The sequence below is a fragment of the Oryctolagus cuniculus genome, chromosome 3 (assembly GCF_964237555.1).
Source record: "Oryctolagus cuniculus chromosome 3, mOryCun1.1, whole genome shotgun sequence".
NCBI classification, from domain to species: domain Eukaryota; kingdom Metazoa; phylum Chordata; class Mammalia; order Lagomorpha; family Leporidae; genus Oryctolagus; species Oryctolagus cuniculus.
In genome coordinates this window covers 40,206,537-40,224,692 of record NC_091434.1, presented here as the reverse complement: position 1 = coordinate 40,224,692, position 18,156 = coordinate 40,206,537, and the positions used below count along the sequence as shown (strand labels likewise).

Here is an 18,156-nt window from a genome sequence, read left to right as displayed (position 1 = left end):
TCTCCGGGAACCCGAGCCCAGTTTCGCGCACCGCCCTCCCTTGACGCACGCTGCGCGCGGACGTCGGCCTCTGACGCCGCCGTCGCCCCCGCGCCGGCTCCCGCCCGGGCCGCTCCCGCCGACCGTTGGCCGGGCCGCCGAAGTCCCTCCCTCAGGACCCCCGCCTCCGGACCGCTCTGGCGGCGGCGACCCATGTGGGGGTTACGACTCCTGCGGTCGCCGCCGCTGCTGCTCTTGCTGCCGCAGCTCGGGATCGGAGACGCCTCGTCCTGCTCTCAGGCCGGAACCATGAACTCGGGCGGCAGCGGCGGCGGCGGCGGCGGCGCGCGATGCTCCCCGGCCGCCGAGGGGCGCCGCCGGCAGTGCCTGCAGCTGTCCACGGTGCCAGGAGCGGAGCCGCAGCGCAGCAATGAGCTGCTCCTGCTGGCGCCTGCGGGGGAGGGACGGGAGCGGCGGGGCCTCCCAGGGGACCCGGCGAAGGAGGAGCCGCAGCCGCCGCCCCAGCATCACGTCCTCTACTTCCCCGGGGATGTGCAGGTAACCCGAGGCCTGCCTGGGCACCTGTTCCCTCCACTTGTGCGTGTGCGCTTCCATTAGGTCTTTCCCTTGTGGTTGCTGCCGGTCCCTTGCCTCGCCTGGACATAGCTACCCGTGCAGCTCACGGCGGTGGCCCTGTCGGTTCCTCCACCAGATCCCAAGCCCTGACTCTTTCCCCATAGAACCCCGAGAGGAAAGTGTCCGGGCACGGCTTGGGGCCAGCTGTCCAGGCTTCCGGGGGCTGGGATTTGAGACAGGGAATGAGGCATACAATGCGTACTCGTTCCGTAGCTTGGTCTTTTAAGTGAACTGCGTGTGTGTGTTTTGGACTGGGGATAGAGAAATGGCTTTTAAATTAACTTAGCATGTAGCGTCCAGAAAATGCTGATCGTGATTAAAAAGCAAAGTCAACAAAAAAACCCATTGCAAAGGTATGCTATTCTGTAACCCTAAAAAAAAAATGGAGGTGGGACAAAAGGGGCAGTTATTACTAAACTTGTCAATATTTTGATGCTCACCCAAATTCTGTACCTTTGTTTTTGTGTGTGATTTTCTTTATTATCAATTTAATAGCTGCAGGCATATTTCCATGGTAGTGGTTGTCCCGGAAGCTGGTTCTTAATCTAAGACTGCATTGTCTGATACAGTAACCATTAACCATATGTGACTATCTAAATGAATTAAAACTAAATAAAACTAAAAGCCTGGTTTCTCAGTCATACTAGCTTCGTTTTAAGTGCTCAGTAGCTGCAAATGGCTGTGCGTACTGTATTGGACAGCACTTAGAACATTTCAGTCGTCACAGGAAGTTCAGTTAGCACTAAAGCTAAAACTGGAACGTAGCTAGGTGTGTTTCTTACCCATGAAACGATATTCGTTTACTGTTTTTGAAGTTGATGCTTTAAAATGATAAATTCACAGGGTCAAATAATATAAATATATTGTGTTTTTTCTTGTACTTAAAGTAACTGGCCTAGTTGCCTGCTAATAAAAACTATGAAAAAAAAATAGTGCTTAGGTTGAAGGAAGAAACTTAATTACTTCATTGGTACCCTTGTGCTCACCTTAGGAAAACAGCGTGTAGAATTTCTGACCATAACTTTGGGGAATTTATGGATCGACTATGACAGGCATGTCTGTAATAATGTAATAACGATTATGATAGTAATGACAACTTTTTTCCTTTTTTTTTTTTTTTTTTTTTTTGAGAGATAGAGAAAGATACCAGGCTCTCCCGTCTTCTGAGTCACTCCCCTAAATGCCTACGATAGTTAGGACTGGGACTGGGCACGAGCCAAGAGCCAGGAACTCTATCCAGGTCTCCCACTTGGGTGGCAGGGAACAAACTACTTGAGCCATCACTTGGGGCCTCCTAGAGTCTGCATCAGCAGCAGATGGAAGGATGCTGGAACCAAGAGCCCGAGCAGGGAATCTAACACATGAACTCTGATGTGAGGTACAGACAGCATACCCATTTGGCCAATGCCTGCTGCTGGTAACATTTGTTGAGCAGCAGCTAAGTGTTTTTAAAGTCAGCCAGATACAAGTCTCTGGATGAAGTCGATAATGTTCTACCTATTTTTTGAGTCCAGGATGAGCATTCCTTAGAATGAGCATTCCAGAGCATTTATTGAGCATCTGAAACCAAAATGCTATAAACCCAGAACTTTTTGAGGGCCAATGTAACACCACAGTGGAAAATTCTACATCATGAAACTTTGTTTCATATACAAAATTATTAACAATGTTTTATCAAAATGATTCTCATTCTGTGTATATAAAATATATATGAAATATAAATGAATTATATTTTAGACTTGGGTCACATCTCTAAGATAGCTCATTATGTGTATGCAAATATTCCAAACTCCAAAACACATTAGTCCCAAGCATTTTGGATAAGGGATACTTAGCCTGTATTACCTCCTTTTGATCCTAGATCATCTAATGCTTTAAGGAGCTCTTGAATTTATTACATTTTAGGACAGTGATATGCTGTTGATTTATGCAGAATATGAAGTACTTTTTTATTTTTATTTTTTTGACAGAGTTAGACAGTGAGAGAGAGACAGGGAGAAAGGTCTTCCTTCCGTTGGTTCACCCCCCAAATGGCTGCTAAGGCCGGCGCTGCGCACGATCCAAAGCCAGGAGCCAGGTGCTTCCTCCTGGTCTCCCATGGGAGTGCAGGGCCCAAGCACTTGGGCCATCCTCCAGTGGCTTCCCGGGCCACAGCAGAGAGCTGGACTGGAAGAGGAGCAACCGGGACAGAACTGGCACCCCAGCCAGGACTAGAACCCAATGTGCCAGTGCCGCAGGCAGAGGATTAGCCTAGTGAGCCGTGGCACCGCCCAATGAAGTACTCTTAAAAACCCTAGGTCTTTTAGAGAAGAAATAGAACAAAATACATCAGGAGGCTTTGAGGCCAGATTGCTTAAGTTTGAACCCTGATTCTGTACTTTTAGCTATGAAATCTCTGGCCAGTTGTTATATTTCTCTTTATTGCAGCTACCTCAACTATAAAATGGGAGTAATAGCTTATTTAGAGTATCAATGGGAATTAAATATGTGAATACTCAAAAGGTTCGGATTCCGTCTTGTCTTTCTAGTGACTTTTTCAATTACTGGCTTCCCCTAGCATTACATTCTTGAACTTTTTCCTCTACCTTCACTCTGTGATCTGTTTCAATCTCTTGACTTTGCTTACTACCCCATATCCTGACAGCCCTTAACATTTGTTTATCTATCCTAAGTGTATTCCCAAACTTCACATGCACCAGTTATATGCACAGTTATTTCCTTTAGAATATTTAGTAGATCTAAAATCCTCTGGATTGTTATCCCTATGCAGTTTTCCTTCTGTCAGTTCATGGAAACTGCCTTTTCAGTTGCTCAAGTCAAGTCATACCTTTGGCCACTCCTTCACACTTCACAGCTAATCCATCAAAAACTCCACTGGCTTCAGTGAATCTAAAATGATCAGAATAATTATTTAAAAGTATAAATCAAATCATGCCATACCACATGTAAAACTCCAGTAGCTTCCTGTGTCACTCAGAGTCAGAGCCAGAGTCCTTAAGAGGGCCTGAAAGGCATTCGCCATCTACATTTGCCACATCCTGTTACCTCTCTGACTTTGTCTCCTTTTTTCTGTTGTACTCTGGTCCAGCCTCACTGGCCATCTTGGTGTTGCTCAAATAAGTCAGGCACACTTGACTTCAGAAGATTTGCAGATACAAGGCAGGCTTTTGGTGTAGGTGTAAGGCACCAGTTGGGATGCATATAGTGTCCCATATTGAAGTGCCTGGGTTCAAGTCCTAACTGTATTCCTAATTCCAGCTGCCTGCTAATGTTCACCCTGGGAGGCAATAGGTGATGGTTGTGCAAGTAGTTTAGTCCCTGCCATCCACGTGGGAAACTCAAGTTGAGTTCTCAGCTCCTGGCTTCAGCCTGGCCTCACACCAGCTATTGTGGAATGAACTAGCAAATGAGAGATCTCTGTCTCTCTGCCTTTCAAATAAAATGATTTAAAAAAAAGTTTTAAAACAGATTTGCACATACTACCCAAACAGCCTTCCTGTAGATATTTGTAGTTTTATTATCTTACTTCTCTCAGGTCTGCACAAGAGTCTCCCTTAATAATCACATGCATACACAGGCTCCCTGTCAACTTTTTTCCTTTATTTTTAACCATATCATTTACTATATTAGTTATGCTTCATTCTTGGCTTTGTTTTCTGCCACTAAAATGTCGGAATGTAAGCTCCTGTCTGTTCATGCACTGATACATCTGAAGCTTCATGATTGGCACATAGTAAGTGTTCATGCTAATTGTTGCATGAATGCATATACAAAGGTAATTCAAGGGTCCATAGGAAAATGTAGAAGACTCATATATGCATGGATTTCAATGCTTCTAATTCCATTTTCCCTGAACATTTTGAACTGCCCTCTTACATAGTTGAACAGTGTGTGAAGTACTTAATATGTGTTGACTGGCATTATATAAAATGCTAGTCAGATTTCCTTATAAGTATTTTTGCACCTGATTCTTTAGAACCTAATACTTACCCTTATGAAAGTTTATCTATTATATGCCACCTGTTTATCTACTATGTTGATTTTTTGGGAATGGTTATTTCTACCATGTAGATTAAGTAAATTTTTTTAATATTTGTATTTTCTATTTGAATGAATATTGGACAGATGAGGGCCAAACAGAACTTTGAAAGAACATTAGCAGGGGCCGGCACCCGTGGCTCACTTGGTTAATCCTCTGCCTGTGGCACCGGCATTCCATATGGGCGCCGGGTTCTAGTCCGAGCTGCTCCTCTTCCACTCCAGCTCTCTGCTGTGGCCCAGGAGGGCAGTGGAGGATGTCCCAAGTGCTTGGGCTCCTGCACCCGCATGGGAGACCAGGAGGAAGCACCTGGCTCCTGGCTTCAGATCGGCGCAGCACGCCAGCCTTAGCGGCCATTTGGGTTGTGAACCAATGGAAGAAAGACCTTTCCCTCTGTCTCTCTCTCTCTCTCACTGTCTAACTCTATCTGTCAAAAAAAAAAAATAATAATAATAACAACATTAGCAGCCTTGCCTCCTCTTGACACTAATTCATTATTTGTCATTAAGTGGAATGGTTGTCCATATAATTTTAACTCTAATTACTATTACTTTCTCAATATTCCTTTTGTGTAGTTATCTTTTGTTGTTATCCTTTGCTTTTTAACTCTATACTTGTCTTGCCCTTTATCTTTTATTTTTGAAAGGCAGAGTTAAATAAAGAGGAGGAGAGACAGAGAGATATCTTCTATTCATCCACTGGTTCACTTCCCTAATTGGTCATAACGGCTGGGGCTGAGCCAGGCCAAAGCCAGGAGCCTGGAGCATCTTCTGGGTCTCCCATGTGGGTGCAGGGGCCCAATAATTTGGTCCATCTTCCGCCACATTTCCAGGCACATTAGTAGGCAGCTGGATCCAAAGTGGAGCAGCTGGGACTGGCGCCCATATGGGATGCCAGCATTGCAGACAGTTTAACCTGCTAGGGCAGAATGCCTGCCCCAACTTTTATCATTTTAATGACAGGAAAACTTGAGATTCTTATTTCTTTAGGTAGCACTTCATATTTGTCTTATCCATCAGTGATTTCGGAGAGGGATCAGGAATATTTTTATGTAGATGCTTTCTAATTTGGAGTTATTTTACTTTTTGAAGGGAATGGAATTACACACAACTCTTTTTTCAAAGTGTGGTAGTTTATTTATTTTTAAAAAATATTTTATTTATTCATTTGAAAGGCAGAGTTATAGAGAGGCAGAAAGAGAGAGAGGTCCTCCATCCGCTGTTTCACTCCCCAGATGGCTGCAATGGCCAGTGCTGCACCAATCTGGAGCCAGGAGCTTCTTTTGGGTCTCCCACGGGGGTGCAGGGGCCCAAGGACTTGGGCCATCTTCTACTGTTTTCCCAGGCCACAGCAGAGAGCAGGACTGGAAAAGGAGCAGCCGAGTCTCAAACCAGTACCAAATGGGATGCCAGCACTGCAGGCAGCGGCTTTACCTGCTACACCACAGCACTGGCGCAAGTGTGGGGGTTTAATTTGATGAATTTTGACAAGTGTAACCACTACAATCATGTTATAGAGCAGCAACCTAAAAAGCACCCTTGTGCCTGTGCCCCTTTGCAGTCAACTTTTTTCCCAGGCAACTGCTGACCTGCTTTGTTTCATTATAGTTTTGCCTCATCCGGAATTTCATTAATTTGGAATCATATAGTTTGTAGACTTTTGTGTTAGGCTTCTTATGCTTAGAATAATGGTTTTGAAATTCATCCTTAATTTTGTTCCTTTTTATTACCAAGTACTATTATATTTATGGATATGTCATTTGTATGTTTGTGTGTGTACTTTTATTTGTACCATACTCTAAATAATTTGGACGAGTCATGAATCTCAGGGCTTCGCATGCTGTATCTGGCAACTCCTTTTAGGCCAAATGCTGTTCTGGTCATGCTAACCTGCTTACTTGGGATGTCTACTTTATGCTCAGAGAAGATATCTTTTTTTGCCCCATTTTTGATGAAAATGCATTTCATACCCCAAAATGGCTCTCAGTGCTCCACTCTTAAGAGTAGACCACCTAGCTTAAATCTTTATTGTGAATGTTTCCAAACTCTTGATGACATATGTAACATTTCCCTAGAAATCCTTTGTACAGTGTGGGCCTGTAAATTTTTACAGGTCAAGCAAGCATCTCACCTCACAGGAGTAGCGCTGCTTAATCTCCAGGAGATTGCACTGTTGCCTGCCTCGCTGAGCAGAAGCAAGGCCTTCACCCATTGTCCTTTGAAGGGATAGTATGTGTGTTACAGCTTTAGTCTTCTCTGGCAGTCTTGCACTTTTTCTGTAGATTGGCCATGGATCATAGTGTGGGTCAAGTTTTTTCTGTAGATTGGCCATGGATAATAGTGCAGAACAAGTTTTGGCTAATCCTGTAAGACTCTTTGGTGCCTCTTTTTAGAATATGGAAGTACTCAGATCTGGGCTTTGACACAACAGTAACAATTTCATTTTTACATTTAGAATACAGTTTTTTGGTTATAAGCACTTCCTCCCCCCATCATTTAATGGGCTAATTAAGGGTAACACCAAATTCTTAGAGTTTAGAGCATCTTCTATTGTGGTAGAAACTAAACTAAGAGTCATAAAATCTGGGTTCATTTTGGCTCATTAACTAAATAACTAATATAAAGAAAGACATTAGGTTTCTTAAGTATAAAAAAGATTTAGATGAGCCCTTCAAGAGTTAAGCCTCTGATTTTAGGATAATTTTGTGTAAATTCTGGATGTGCAGAGGCAACAGCTCCACATAAAGTCAAATGAGGACCTTCTGGGTATAGTCATTTAACAAAAAAAATCTGACAAGCCTCTAATGCCAATGAAATACACCTGTAAGGAATTGGGCTTCATAGTGGGGAAATTATCAAAGAACATGAACAGAGAATTAAAAGAAAGATGCAAATCACCAGTAAACAAAAAATGCTCAAGCTAATTAGGAAACAGCATGTAAATTAAAAGTAAGACATCATTTTATCATAGGAGCAAAGATTTTTAAAAGTGCAAATGGTCATTAACATTAAGGATTTGTAAGGATGAGGAAAAATAAGCACTCTTGTATACTTGTAGGAATTAAATTGGTATTAATCTTACTGATATCTGAAATGAATGCAAATCTATACTACTATGGAATCATGCCTGTAACATTAAGTGAAAAGTACATATAAACTTATTGTTGCCTCTTGGACAGTGTTCTTTATATAATACTTACATATATATATATTTATGTAAAGAAAACTGTACTGCTAGACACCAACACTCTAATGATGATTCCTAATTGGTGGTTTTGTGGATAATTTTTCTATTTTTGAAAAGTAAGTTTTCATCTACCCCATACTCTCCAGGTTCCCTCCCATTTCCCTTGCCTGAGGCTACCATTGTCACTAATATGTATGTGTGTATATTTCTAGACATTCTATGCTTATGCAATTTTTTAAAAATACATATATGGTACCATAGCATACAGAGTTTTTTAGTTCTTATTTTACAACACATATGAATCCCTGTAGAGCTGCCTCATTCTTCTGAAGCAAAAATAAATATCCTTATACATATTTATCTATGCATATATGCAGCTCTATCAGATAAAATTCCTAGAAGTGGAATTGCTAGGTCAAAGAGAGATACATGCAAAGCTGATACATACTGTAAATTGTTTGAAACAAGGAAAATTCATTTTTCTTTTTTTTCACAGTCTGCATCCAATCCATCAGCTAATCTACTTCCATCATACGTTCAGAATGTGACCGCTTCTTAGCACCTCACTTTACTGCCACCCTGGTTTAAGCTACCTTCTTCTATCACCAGGATTGTATTTCACTTCCCTTTTACCAGTCCTCTCCTTTGTTGTTGCTCTTTCCTACAAGGAGCCAGAGTAATCCTCTCAGAACAGATCTTGTCAGCCCTCTGCTCCATCCCTTTTCAGGACAAAAGCTGCAGTCCTCATAGTGTCTTATAGAGTTAATAGCGCCTTCCTGTCCTCAGTGATCTCTTTGCCCTGGTGGTGGTCACTTTGCTTCTGCTCACTTCACCAGAGCCTCACTGGCCTCATTGTTACATTGTGGTGGTGTCTAGTGTGCTTCTACCTGAGAGCCTTTTACAGTTGCAGTTTCTTCTGCCTCCATATTCGTGATTCACTCCTTGATTCCTTCATCAGTATTCACTATCACCTTATTGGAGAAGGCTTTCCTGACCATTATATGTTAAAATACTAATTCCCCATCCTCTCCAAAACCTTACACTCCCTTCCCCTGCTTGCACTGAAAACCATCTCATGTTTTATACTGTCCAGTAAAATAGCTACTTGTGCTATTGGCTACTTGCAATGTTGTGAGCGTAACTGAGGAACTCAATTTTTAATTCTATTTAATTTCAGTCAATTTAAATTTTAAAAATGATACTCAATTCAGTTCCTGGAAAACTTAGTATATTTGGAACAACTTGGGTATGCGAATCTGCTTTTTCAACTGCAAATTTTACGAAATCTAAATTCAGATCAAGTATTTCCGATGAAGATTTAGCATCCAAATTGAGCTGTGCTGTAAGTGTAAAACACTCACTGGATTTCAAAGACTTAGTAAGAAAAAAGGAATGTAATAATCTCCCAGTAACTTTTTATACTGATTAGCCATTAAAATGGCAATTGGGCTCAATATATTATTAAAATAGTTTCAGTTGTTCAAATTTTACTTCTTAAATGCAGCTCCTAACAACTTCTATGTATGATTCATATTTCTGTTGGACAATGCTGCTGTGTTTACTTCTAGAGTTATTGTTTATCTCTGCACTAGATTGTAAGCTTCATGTGGGCAGAGATTTAATTTGTCCTGTTCCCTGCTCAATCAGGAAGTATCCAGTAAATTTGATAGCATAAATTTGAATGAATTGTTCCTTTAAAAAAATGCAGTATGGATAAAAATGAAAACAACAAAATTTGTATGCCCTAGAACCGAAACAAAAAGTTTACATATATGTATGTGTATGTGTGTGTGTGTATATATATATATATATAATTCTTTACCATAAATAAGATCCAAATACAAAAAGGCAAAGGATATAGTTGGATGAGAGTGGAAATCCAGATGGCTAATAAATGAACACAATTTCAACTTTATTCTAATTTTCAGTAAGTCCATATTTCAATGTTATCCTATTGTCTATGAAATTTAACAGAATTTAGACATAGCTCTGTTGAAGGCAGTATTATATTAAATATCATTACCATTAAATAATGAATAGTCTTTGGCCTAGTTATTCTACTTCTAGGAGTTTACATTTAAAGATGTAATCACAATTGCATACAAAGATTTTTCTATATTGTTCATTGTAGCTTTAGTTTGTAATACTAAAACTGAAATCAAAGTGTTCAGGTTGCTGAAGGAATCTAAAAGGGAGTAGAGCAGGACGGCAGCTTAATAAAAGGGAAATATTTTAAAATTCTGTTTGGCAACAAGTCTGATGAACCAAATTTATATTTTCACTTGATAGGAAAGTTGATCATATTTATACTAAACAGCATTTTTAAAAGACTATATATAATCTTTGCAGATTGTTTTATTTTTAAAATTCTTACTATTCTGTGTGGATGTCTTACCCTGTCTGTTGCTGGATTTGAGGCTTAAACTAAAGAAGTGATTTCTTTAAAATCTGATAAAATAATGACAGATTTATAGTTTTTATTTCTAGTGCTTTAACCATAGGTCATAGTAGCACCCTAAGTTTCCCTACAATAAAATTGTGAAGGTATTTTGTGGAAATAGTTTTATGTAAATGTGTACTTAATGCCTGTTTCATTTTTCTTGCCTTTCAGAATTATCATGAAATTATGACTCATCATCCTGAGAACTACCAGTGGGAAAACTGGAGTCTAGAAAATGTTGCCACCATTTTAGCCCACCGATTCCCCAATAGTTACATTTGGGTAATAAAATGTTCCCGAATGCATTTGCACAAATTCAGCTGCTATGACAATTTTGTGAAAAGCAACATGTTTGGTGCTCCAGAACACAATACTGACTTTGGAGCTTTTAAACACCTCTATTCTTTATTAGTTAATGCTTTTAACTTAAGTCATAACAGTTTATTATCGAAGAATGTGAATGTTTGGAAGAAGGACTCCAAAACATCTAACTGTAGATCCAGTTCTACTACTACTAATGGCTGCCAGGGAGAAACAGAGAGGACCTGTGAAAAATTTGATGAGTCTGCCATGAGTTTTCATCCACCTTCACTAAATGGTGCATCTTTTACTTTGATTGGATTCAGTAAAGGTTGTGTTGTTCTGAATCAGTTGCTTTTTGAATTGAAAGAAGCCAAGAAAGACAAGAATATAGATACTTTCATCAGAAGCATAAGAATGATGTACTGGTTGGATGGTGGTCACTCTGGAGGAAGCAATACTTGGGTTACTTATCCAGAAGTCTTGAAAGAATTTGCACAAACAGGGATTATTGTTCACACCCATGTAACACCTTACCAAGTACGTGATCCCATGAGATCCTGGATTGGAAAAGAGCACAAGAAATTTGTTCAGATACTTGAGGATTTTGGTATGCAGGTGACTAGCCAAATTCATTTTGCAAAGGAAACTCCTTCCATAGAAAATCACTTTAGGGTTCATGAAGTATTTTGAGACTTCGAGTACACTCATGTACTCAACTTAGTGGAAGAACATAAGCACTTTCAGTGTTAAAAATTCAGATAATGAGATATAATTCATAAGTGCATTGATTCAGATGAGATATAATATATAGATGCATTGAATCAGATAATGATAATAGGTACATTGTCATTTTGGGGATGGGGTAAGCACACATTCCTAAAATATGAGTGTTATGTGCAATAGTATTCTTTGCTTGTGAATGTGAGCAGTTTTAAATTTGGATTGGGTTAGAATTAGTTAATTTGAAATCTAAAAAAGTGGTTTGTGATAATCCTTTGAGGAAATATAAAACAAAGTTATTAAATAGTCCCTTGAAAAGATAACTAACATTGTGTTGGAATTAGTTGATTTTCTGAGTAACGCTTTCAGCTAATTTTGATGACATTAAAACAGTATTAGCTCAGAAACTTAAGAATATTTCCTTTCTCTTCAAACAAAGCAAAGCACAGTTTCCCATCATTTTGGAATTAACTATTCTGCCTCTTGCGTTACCTAACTCAAGACACAGTCTTAATGTGTCACCAAGTGTTTTGTGTTTTTTTCTTCTTGAGAGTCAAAATATATTTGATTACAAATATCTAAGAATGTGCAATAGTGTAAAGGTTTTTTTTTTTTTAATATTACACCTCAGTACTGTGGCTTAATTTTTCTTTTTAAATATTTATTTGAGAGACAGGGAAAGAGCTCCTATCACTGGCTCACTACCCAAAAGCGTGGGGCTGCTGCAACCAGACCAGGCTGATGCTGCGAGCCCAGAACTCGGTCTGGGTGTCCCATGTGGGTGGCAAGAACCCAATTTTTTGGGCCACCACCACTGCCTCTCAGCGTTTAAATTGGTAGAAAGAAGAAGTGGGAGCTGGAGCCAGGCACTGAACCCAGGTACTCCAATGTGGGATACAGATATCTCAATCAGTGACTTAACCTCTAGGCCAGCTGCTGACCCCATGGCTTAATTTTTAATTGACAATTTTTAATTTATTATTTTGGATAAGACAGTTTGGGGTTTCTTGAATCTTGGCCAAAAACCAGTTGTTTTGGAAAAACTGGTTTAAATTGAGCATAATTATGTATATTGGATAAAAATATACTACAGAGCAGATTTCAGATTTTTCATTATATCAATCTTTTGAAAGAGATCAACTTTGGTAAAGTAAATATATAATGCTGTATTTGTTAGTGCTCCATTGAAAAGGAGACAGATTCCACAGACCTAAATCAATGTTCCTCTAGAAGCATGATTTTGTCTGCCAAAAGAAAATAGCTCTCTTTGGCCAAAATGCAAAATTATATTGCTATAAGAAAAGTTATAAGGGAAAGTTTGAAGACACAAATGATTTAGTTTTGGCTCAAAAACTGAATTTGCTTAACACTGCTACATAATTTGGGGGAAGTTTCCTTCTGCCCGTTTTTCTTGACCTAGATAAATACATTTTGAGAAACCAAGATCTAATGAATTTCAGCCTACTTTGAAACAGTAGTATGTTTACAATAAAAGGTGACCAGTCACTTTTTTGTTGTTTATTAATAATTAGCTTTTGCAAGTCATGAGGTAACTAAGCAGGGAAGTAACATGCTGCTTTAGGACTGAGAAAAAATACACTGAGGCTTACTTTTAATCCAGAGGACCTATATTTACAAAACAACATAAAACAAAAATGTTAACTTCTTGGTTTCTTCTCAGAATTACACTTAATGACTCTATACATACATTCCAAGTATTCAGAGATTCATAAGATTCTTACCAAATGCTTAAAAATCTTTTTGGTGTTTTAATAATTTTATACACTACAGAAGTGTATTTTTTAAGATAAAATAGTTTTGTATTACTTCAGTTTCTTTAAATACCTGCTGTTTCTTTTGAGACCAAATATTTCTATCAAGTCAGCCTGATTTTAGCATATTGTACCTTCAAAGCACTATGATTGGATGGCTTTTTTTCAATTTAATAATCCTAGGTTAAGTTCTTTTTTCTAATGTAAAATAGCTGAGTTACTGACTGTTCTATGGAGTGGGGAAGGAAGGACATTTATTTTCATAGAATTAACAAATGAAAAGGCAGGACTTTCAGAGGACATTCATTTAAAAATTTTCAGGTATTTAAAAATCTGGGTGCTTCAGCTATCCAGTCCTGTGAATGCTTAATTACAATTTTTGTATGTTGAATGGATATTAAGAATAACTCACTGAGAATACAGAACTTCCATCATCTCAAAATAAGAAAACAAGGGAAAGTAAAATTATTTTCTGGAAAAAAAAATAAAAAATATATATATATCAAGTTGATCAATACTCAGATGTTTTCAGTCTTAACATTTCAAACTGGTCCTTTCTCCACCTTTGTTTAAAATTGTTACTGTAATTGTTAGTGTATCCTTTTGAATTGTGCCTTTGTTGTGAGTCAGTTGAGAAAAGTAGTCTTACAAATGCTGTGAAAGTTGTTACCCCCAAAGCATGAATGTATAATTGTATTAAAAGTAATAATCCACATTTGTTTGGATGTGTTTTATATTATTAGCAGTGTTAAAAAGTTCAGCTCATTATTTGAAAGGAAGCGATTTGTGTCCATGTTGTCAGTTTGGGTGTCCATATGTTTTTGTTACTTTACATGTTTTTTTTTTTCCCAAATGAATTCATTTCTTTTCTCTTTTAAATTGCTCCATAGAATTTGCATTATATCCTTTTTATTCTGCTGAATTTCTTAGAGAACTCAGGTATCTGCATTTCTTTAGCTCTTAAGGAGAATGTCCTGTGATCTATTCTTTACTTCATTCATGTAGCATCTCAGTACCTCTCAGTACCTGTCATGGTTTAGACCATGACAGTACAGCACAAAGTCCCAGCATGTTAATTAATATGAAATATGTAATGGATTAAAGGTTCAAGTAAAATATGAAGCAAAAAGAGGTATTCATAAATTTAAGCTCCTTTAAGATATGCAACAGAGGATGTGATGTTGACTGACCTCATCTGTAAACTCGAGTTTCTCTAAAAAGGCAGAGGCCTAGCAAGCTCTTGGTTGAAGAGGCAGGCAATGACTTAAAATGGTCTTTTTAGTATCCCATTTAGTGAACCTGGTTTTTGTTAAAAAAAAAAAAAACAAAAAAAAAAAAAACAACAACGGGATATAACTTAGGTGTATTTAAGACACCTAAGCTTATGTGCTCAAAACAAGAGAAAGGTAACACAGGAGCTGTGTAAGTGACTGCCAATCTACGTTAGTTCCTTCTGCTTTTTAGCAGTGGGGAAAGGAGTCATACAGCACAGCTCCAATTCCATCAGACCTGCCATCCAGTTTCCTGTGTATTTTTTTGGTCAACTCTTTAAATTCAGCCTCAGTGTCTGTTAGCAACTTTTTATAGGTGAGAGCAAGGCTTATTAACTAAAGTTCTTCCCAAATGTTCATATAGCTGTTGTTCAAATGGATGAAGGATACAAGCCTTATTCATTTTGTTTTGCTTGTTTTGATATTTCATGAAATTGAGAAGTTTAAAATTGACTCCTGAATAAAAATAATTCTAGTGTATTCATGTACCAAGATAAATACTGCTAATTTGAAATGCTAATAATTACTCTCCACACGTGGTTTTTCTGTTGTTTTTTTTTTCCATTTATTTGACAGGTAGAGTTACAGAGAGAGAGAGAGAGAGAGAAAGGTTTTCAGTTGATGCACCCCCCAAATGGCTGCTACACCCAGAGCTATGTCAATCTGAAGCCAGGAGCCAGGTGCTTCCTCCTGGTCTCCCATGCGAATGCAGGGGCCCAAGCACTTGGGCCATCTTCCACTGCACTCCCAGGCCACAGCAGAGAGCTGGACTGGAAGAGGAGCAACTAGGACTAGAACTCAGCGCCCATATAGGATGCCGGCGCCGCAGGTGGAGATTAACCAAGTGAGCCACGGCGCCGGCCCCCTCCATACGTAGTATTTTGAAAATTACTTTGAACAACTAATGTGAAAGAAACTTCCAATAAAAAAAAAATAGCAAATTCCAGTTGTCCCACCTAGCTATTCAGTCTTTTAGAGGCAACCACTATGAGTGGTTTCTCGTGTATTGTTGTAGATATAATTCTGTGCATATGCATATAAATGTTTACACACAGCACATCCTGTTAAACAAATGGCAGCCCAATTTCAAGCCTATTTTTCATGTAATAACATTGGGAAAATCCTATGCTAGTACATATTCCTCTGCCTCATTCTTTGTGGGTGACATTCCATTTTTGTATTACACTGATGTCCACTTGTATTCATTAATTTTACTTTGAAGCCTTGTCTGTATAGCAAGCAGTGTAGTGAGGTGATTTGCTGGAAGAAGGAAATAATTCCTTTTCTGTGTTGGGTCAAGCCCCCAGACTATTAAGCCACAGAAGAGCTATGTATTCAGAAGCATCTGTGAGATGTGCTGCACATAAAGGAAAAAAAAATTGAAGAATTTCTGATCTAATAACTTCAACTGTAATCCCCATTTCTGTCACTCACAGTTGTGCAAGCCTGGACACCAACCTATTCAATCTGGGTTGATGAAGTGGTTTCCAAAATCTTTTCAACAATAAAATTGAGAAGCTGCAACTAACAATCTGTTATTTTACACAGTACAAGCAAACATATCATTTGGTCTTCACTCAGCAGACAAAAAAGATTAATAGTATGTATTTAAAATAAACAGACCCTAACATTACAATTATGACCAGGAAAGTAACTTTAAAACCTCCCAGTTCCAGCTTTCTAAATAATGTAATTTAATTTTACATTTTTTTTATTTGAAAGGCAAAGTGACAGAGCAAGCCCTCTAACTGCTGGGTCATTCTAAATACCCATAATGGAGAGACTAGGCTGGGAAAGTTAGAAGCTGGGAACTCAATCTAGGTCTTCCACACTGGTGGCAAGAACCCAATTACTTGAGCCATCCTTGCTACCTTCCACAGTCTGCATTAGCAAGAAGCTGGAATCATGAGCTGGAGCAGGCTGTTGAACTTAGGTACTCTGATGTCAGGCACCAGTGTCTCAACCAGCAACCAAACACCTATTCCTAAATGTAGTAATTTAATAGTGCAGCAGGAGTTACTTCAAATCTTTCAGTAAGAAGGGACTAGAAATGGAGTAACTAGCAGTCATCAACTGTGTTACCTACCCTTGAATTAGCTGCATTTTTTATAGCAACCCTAGGAAGTACAGTATAGATCAACTATTTTAAAAATTAGTAAAACAGTTTATTAAACAGGTTATTTAGTTTGCTTAAGGTCACCCAGTTTGCTTCCTTATTAAATTAAGTGAAAATAAAATGGGCAAATTGCAATCCATTTCACTTCCAAGTATACTTGTTCTTATGTGACTCTGGATTTGAACTTTACCCTGATTCTCTTACTGGTTAAGAGAAAAACAAAGCTCATTAAAAGTTAAATACATATTTTTATATATATATATATGTAAATACACACACACACATATATATACATACTGTGCAACCTGAAAGTGGTTTTGTCTTTTTCATTTCGTAATGGAAAAAGCAACACTAAATAAAATATTTTGCTTGGGCTAAAAGTTACCAAAGATCAAAATCTGATCATTAGCTCTGGCTAATATATTAAAACAATTTCTTTACTGCAAGACTTTTTTCCCCTCTGTTGTCCTCAGTAACTTCAACATATCTTCCCAAAGATGCTTAGGAAATTTAGAATTTTTATTTATTTTTCCTTTGTAGTTTACTACAGTTTTTTATGCCTAAAATTAATCTAGCTCCATAGTACATGAGGATAAGATTATCTTCATTAGAGAAAATTATTATCTCTAATTAATCTACCAAATTGATGTCAGAAATTGCTCTACTTGGGTACGTTTGTCTTTAGTAAATATATTTGTTTTTTTCTCAATGACTCAATGTCTTTGGTTTTTATATTTTTAAATCTTTCTCAGTGTCATTTCTTAAATGACAACATTATAGGATCACTCATTTATTCATCCTTAAAATTAAAAATAATTTTTTCTTTAAAAGGGGATATATAAAAAATTTAGTGGGGAAAAGCTTTTAGTTAGGTTAAGGTGTAAATATAGGTATTAATTTGTTTTCTATGATTGGAAAATGAAAAAATGGGACACATCTGACATAATGGGTGGCAGAAAAACCAGGATCAGATTAAATGTTTAGAATAAATCACAAAGTAATCCAAATCACTGTCATCAAATCCAATGATTCTCAGTGCTGATTATGCACCAGAACCCTGTGAGGTGCATTAGGTACTTAAACCAAATCTAACATACTGAATCAAACTCTACAAGGCTAGACTAGGCATCTGCATCTTTTAACAAAGTTCCTCAAAAGATTCTGATTCTAGGCAAATGTGGTATATACTGCAGCTTGCATACCTTTTTTCCTGTCAGTACATTTATTTAAACAAATTATCCATTCTCCAGCCGTATGCTGCACAATTCATGTGCCTCAAAGGAATAGGATTCTACTCCCAGCTCCACAGACCTAACTGGCTCAGTGATGGACAAATCTGAGTCACTTTAGAGCAGTGACCCAAGATTTGGTAGTGAATTCTGGGAAAGCTTTCTCATATTAACACAGGGCCCTTGGCATCTAGCCTGCCTCTTCCATTGCATATAAATGAAGATGCACAAAGCCCCAACTGCGGCTGGCAATCATCCCATGACCACGAGGGTAGCCAGCCTTAGGTTGGTGCCAATGTTGTGGTTGAAAGGGGAGTGAGGGGGAGATGGGGGGGGGGGGTGAATCCTGAGGTTTTTTGATGACATTACTGAATCACTGGATTGGAAACACTGCAGCCTATACTATCAGTAGACTTCATGTATTATGAAGTGAAACATACATTTTTGTATTAAGTACTTCTACAA

The 18,156-nt window shown here is 38.4% G+C and overlaps 1 protein-coding gene across 1 annotated transcript; it reads left to right on the top strand.

The window, feature by feature from the left end:
* Positions 1-55: 55 nt before the first annotated feature.
* On the top strand, positions 56-13,790 carry C3H2orf69 (chromosome 3 C2orf69 homolog). Its single transcript, XM_002712374.5, has 2 exons — positions 56-537; positions 10,452-13,790. The coding sequence occupies exons 1-2, from the start codon at positions 193-195 to the stop codon at positions 11,271-11,273; spliced, it is 1,167 nt and encodes a 388-aa protein (XP_002712420.2). The 5' UTR covers positions 56-192; the 3' UTR covers positions 11,274-13,790.
* The last annotated feature ends 4,366 nt before the right edge of the window (positions 13,791-18,156 follow it).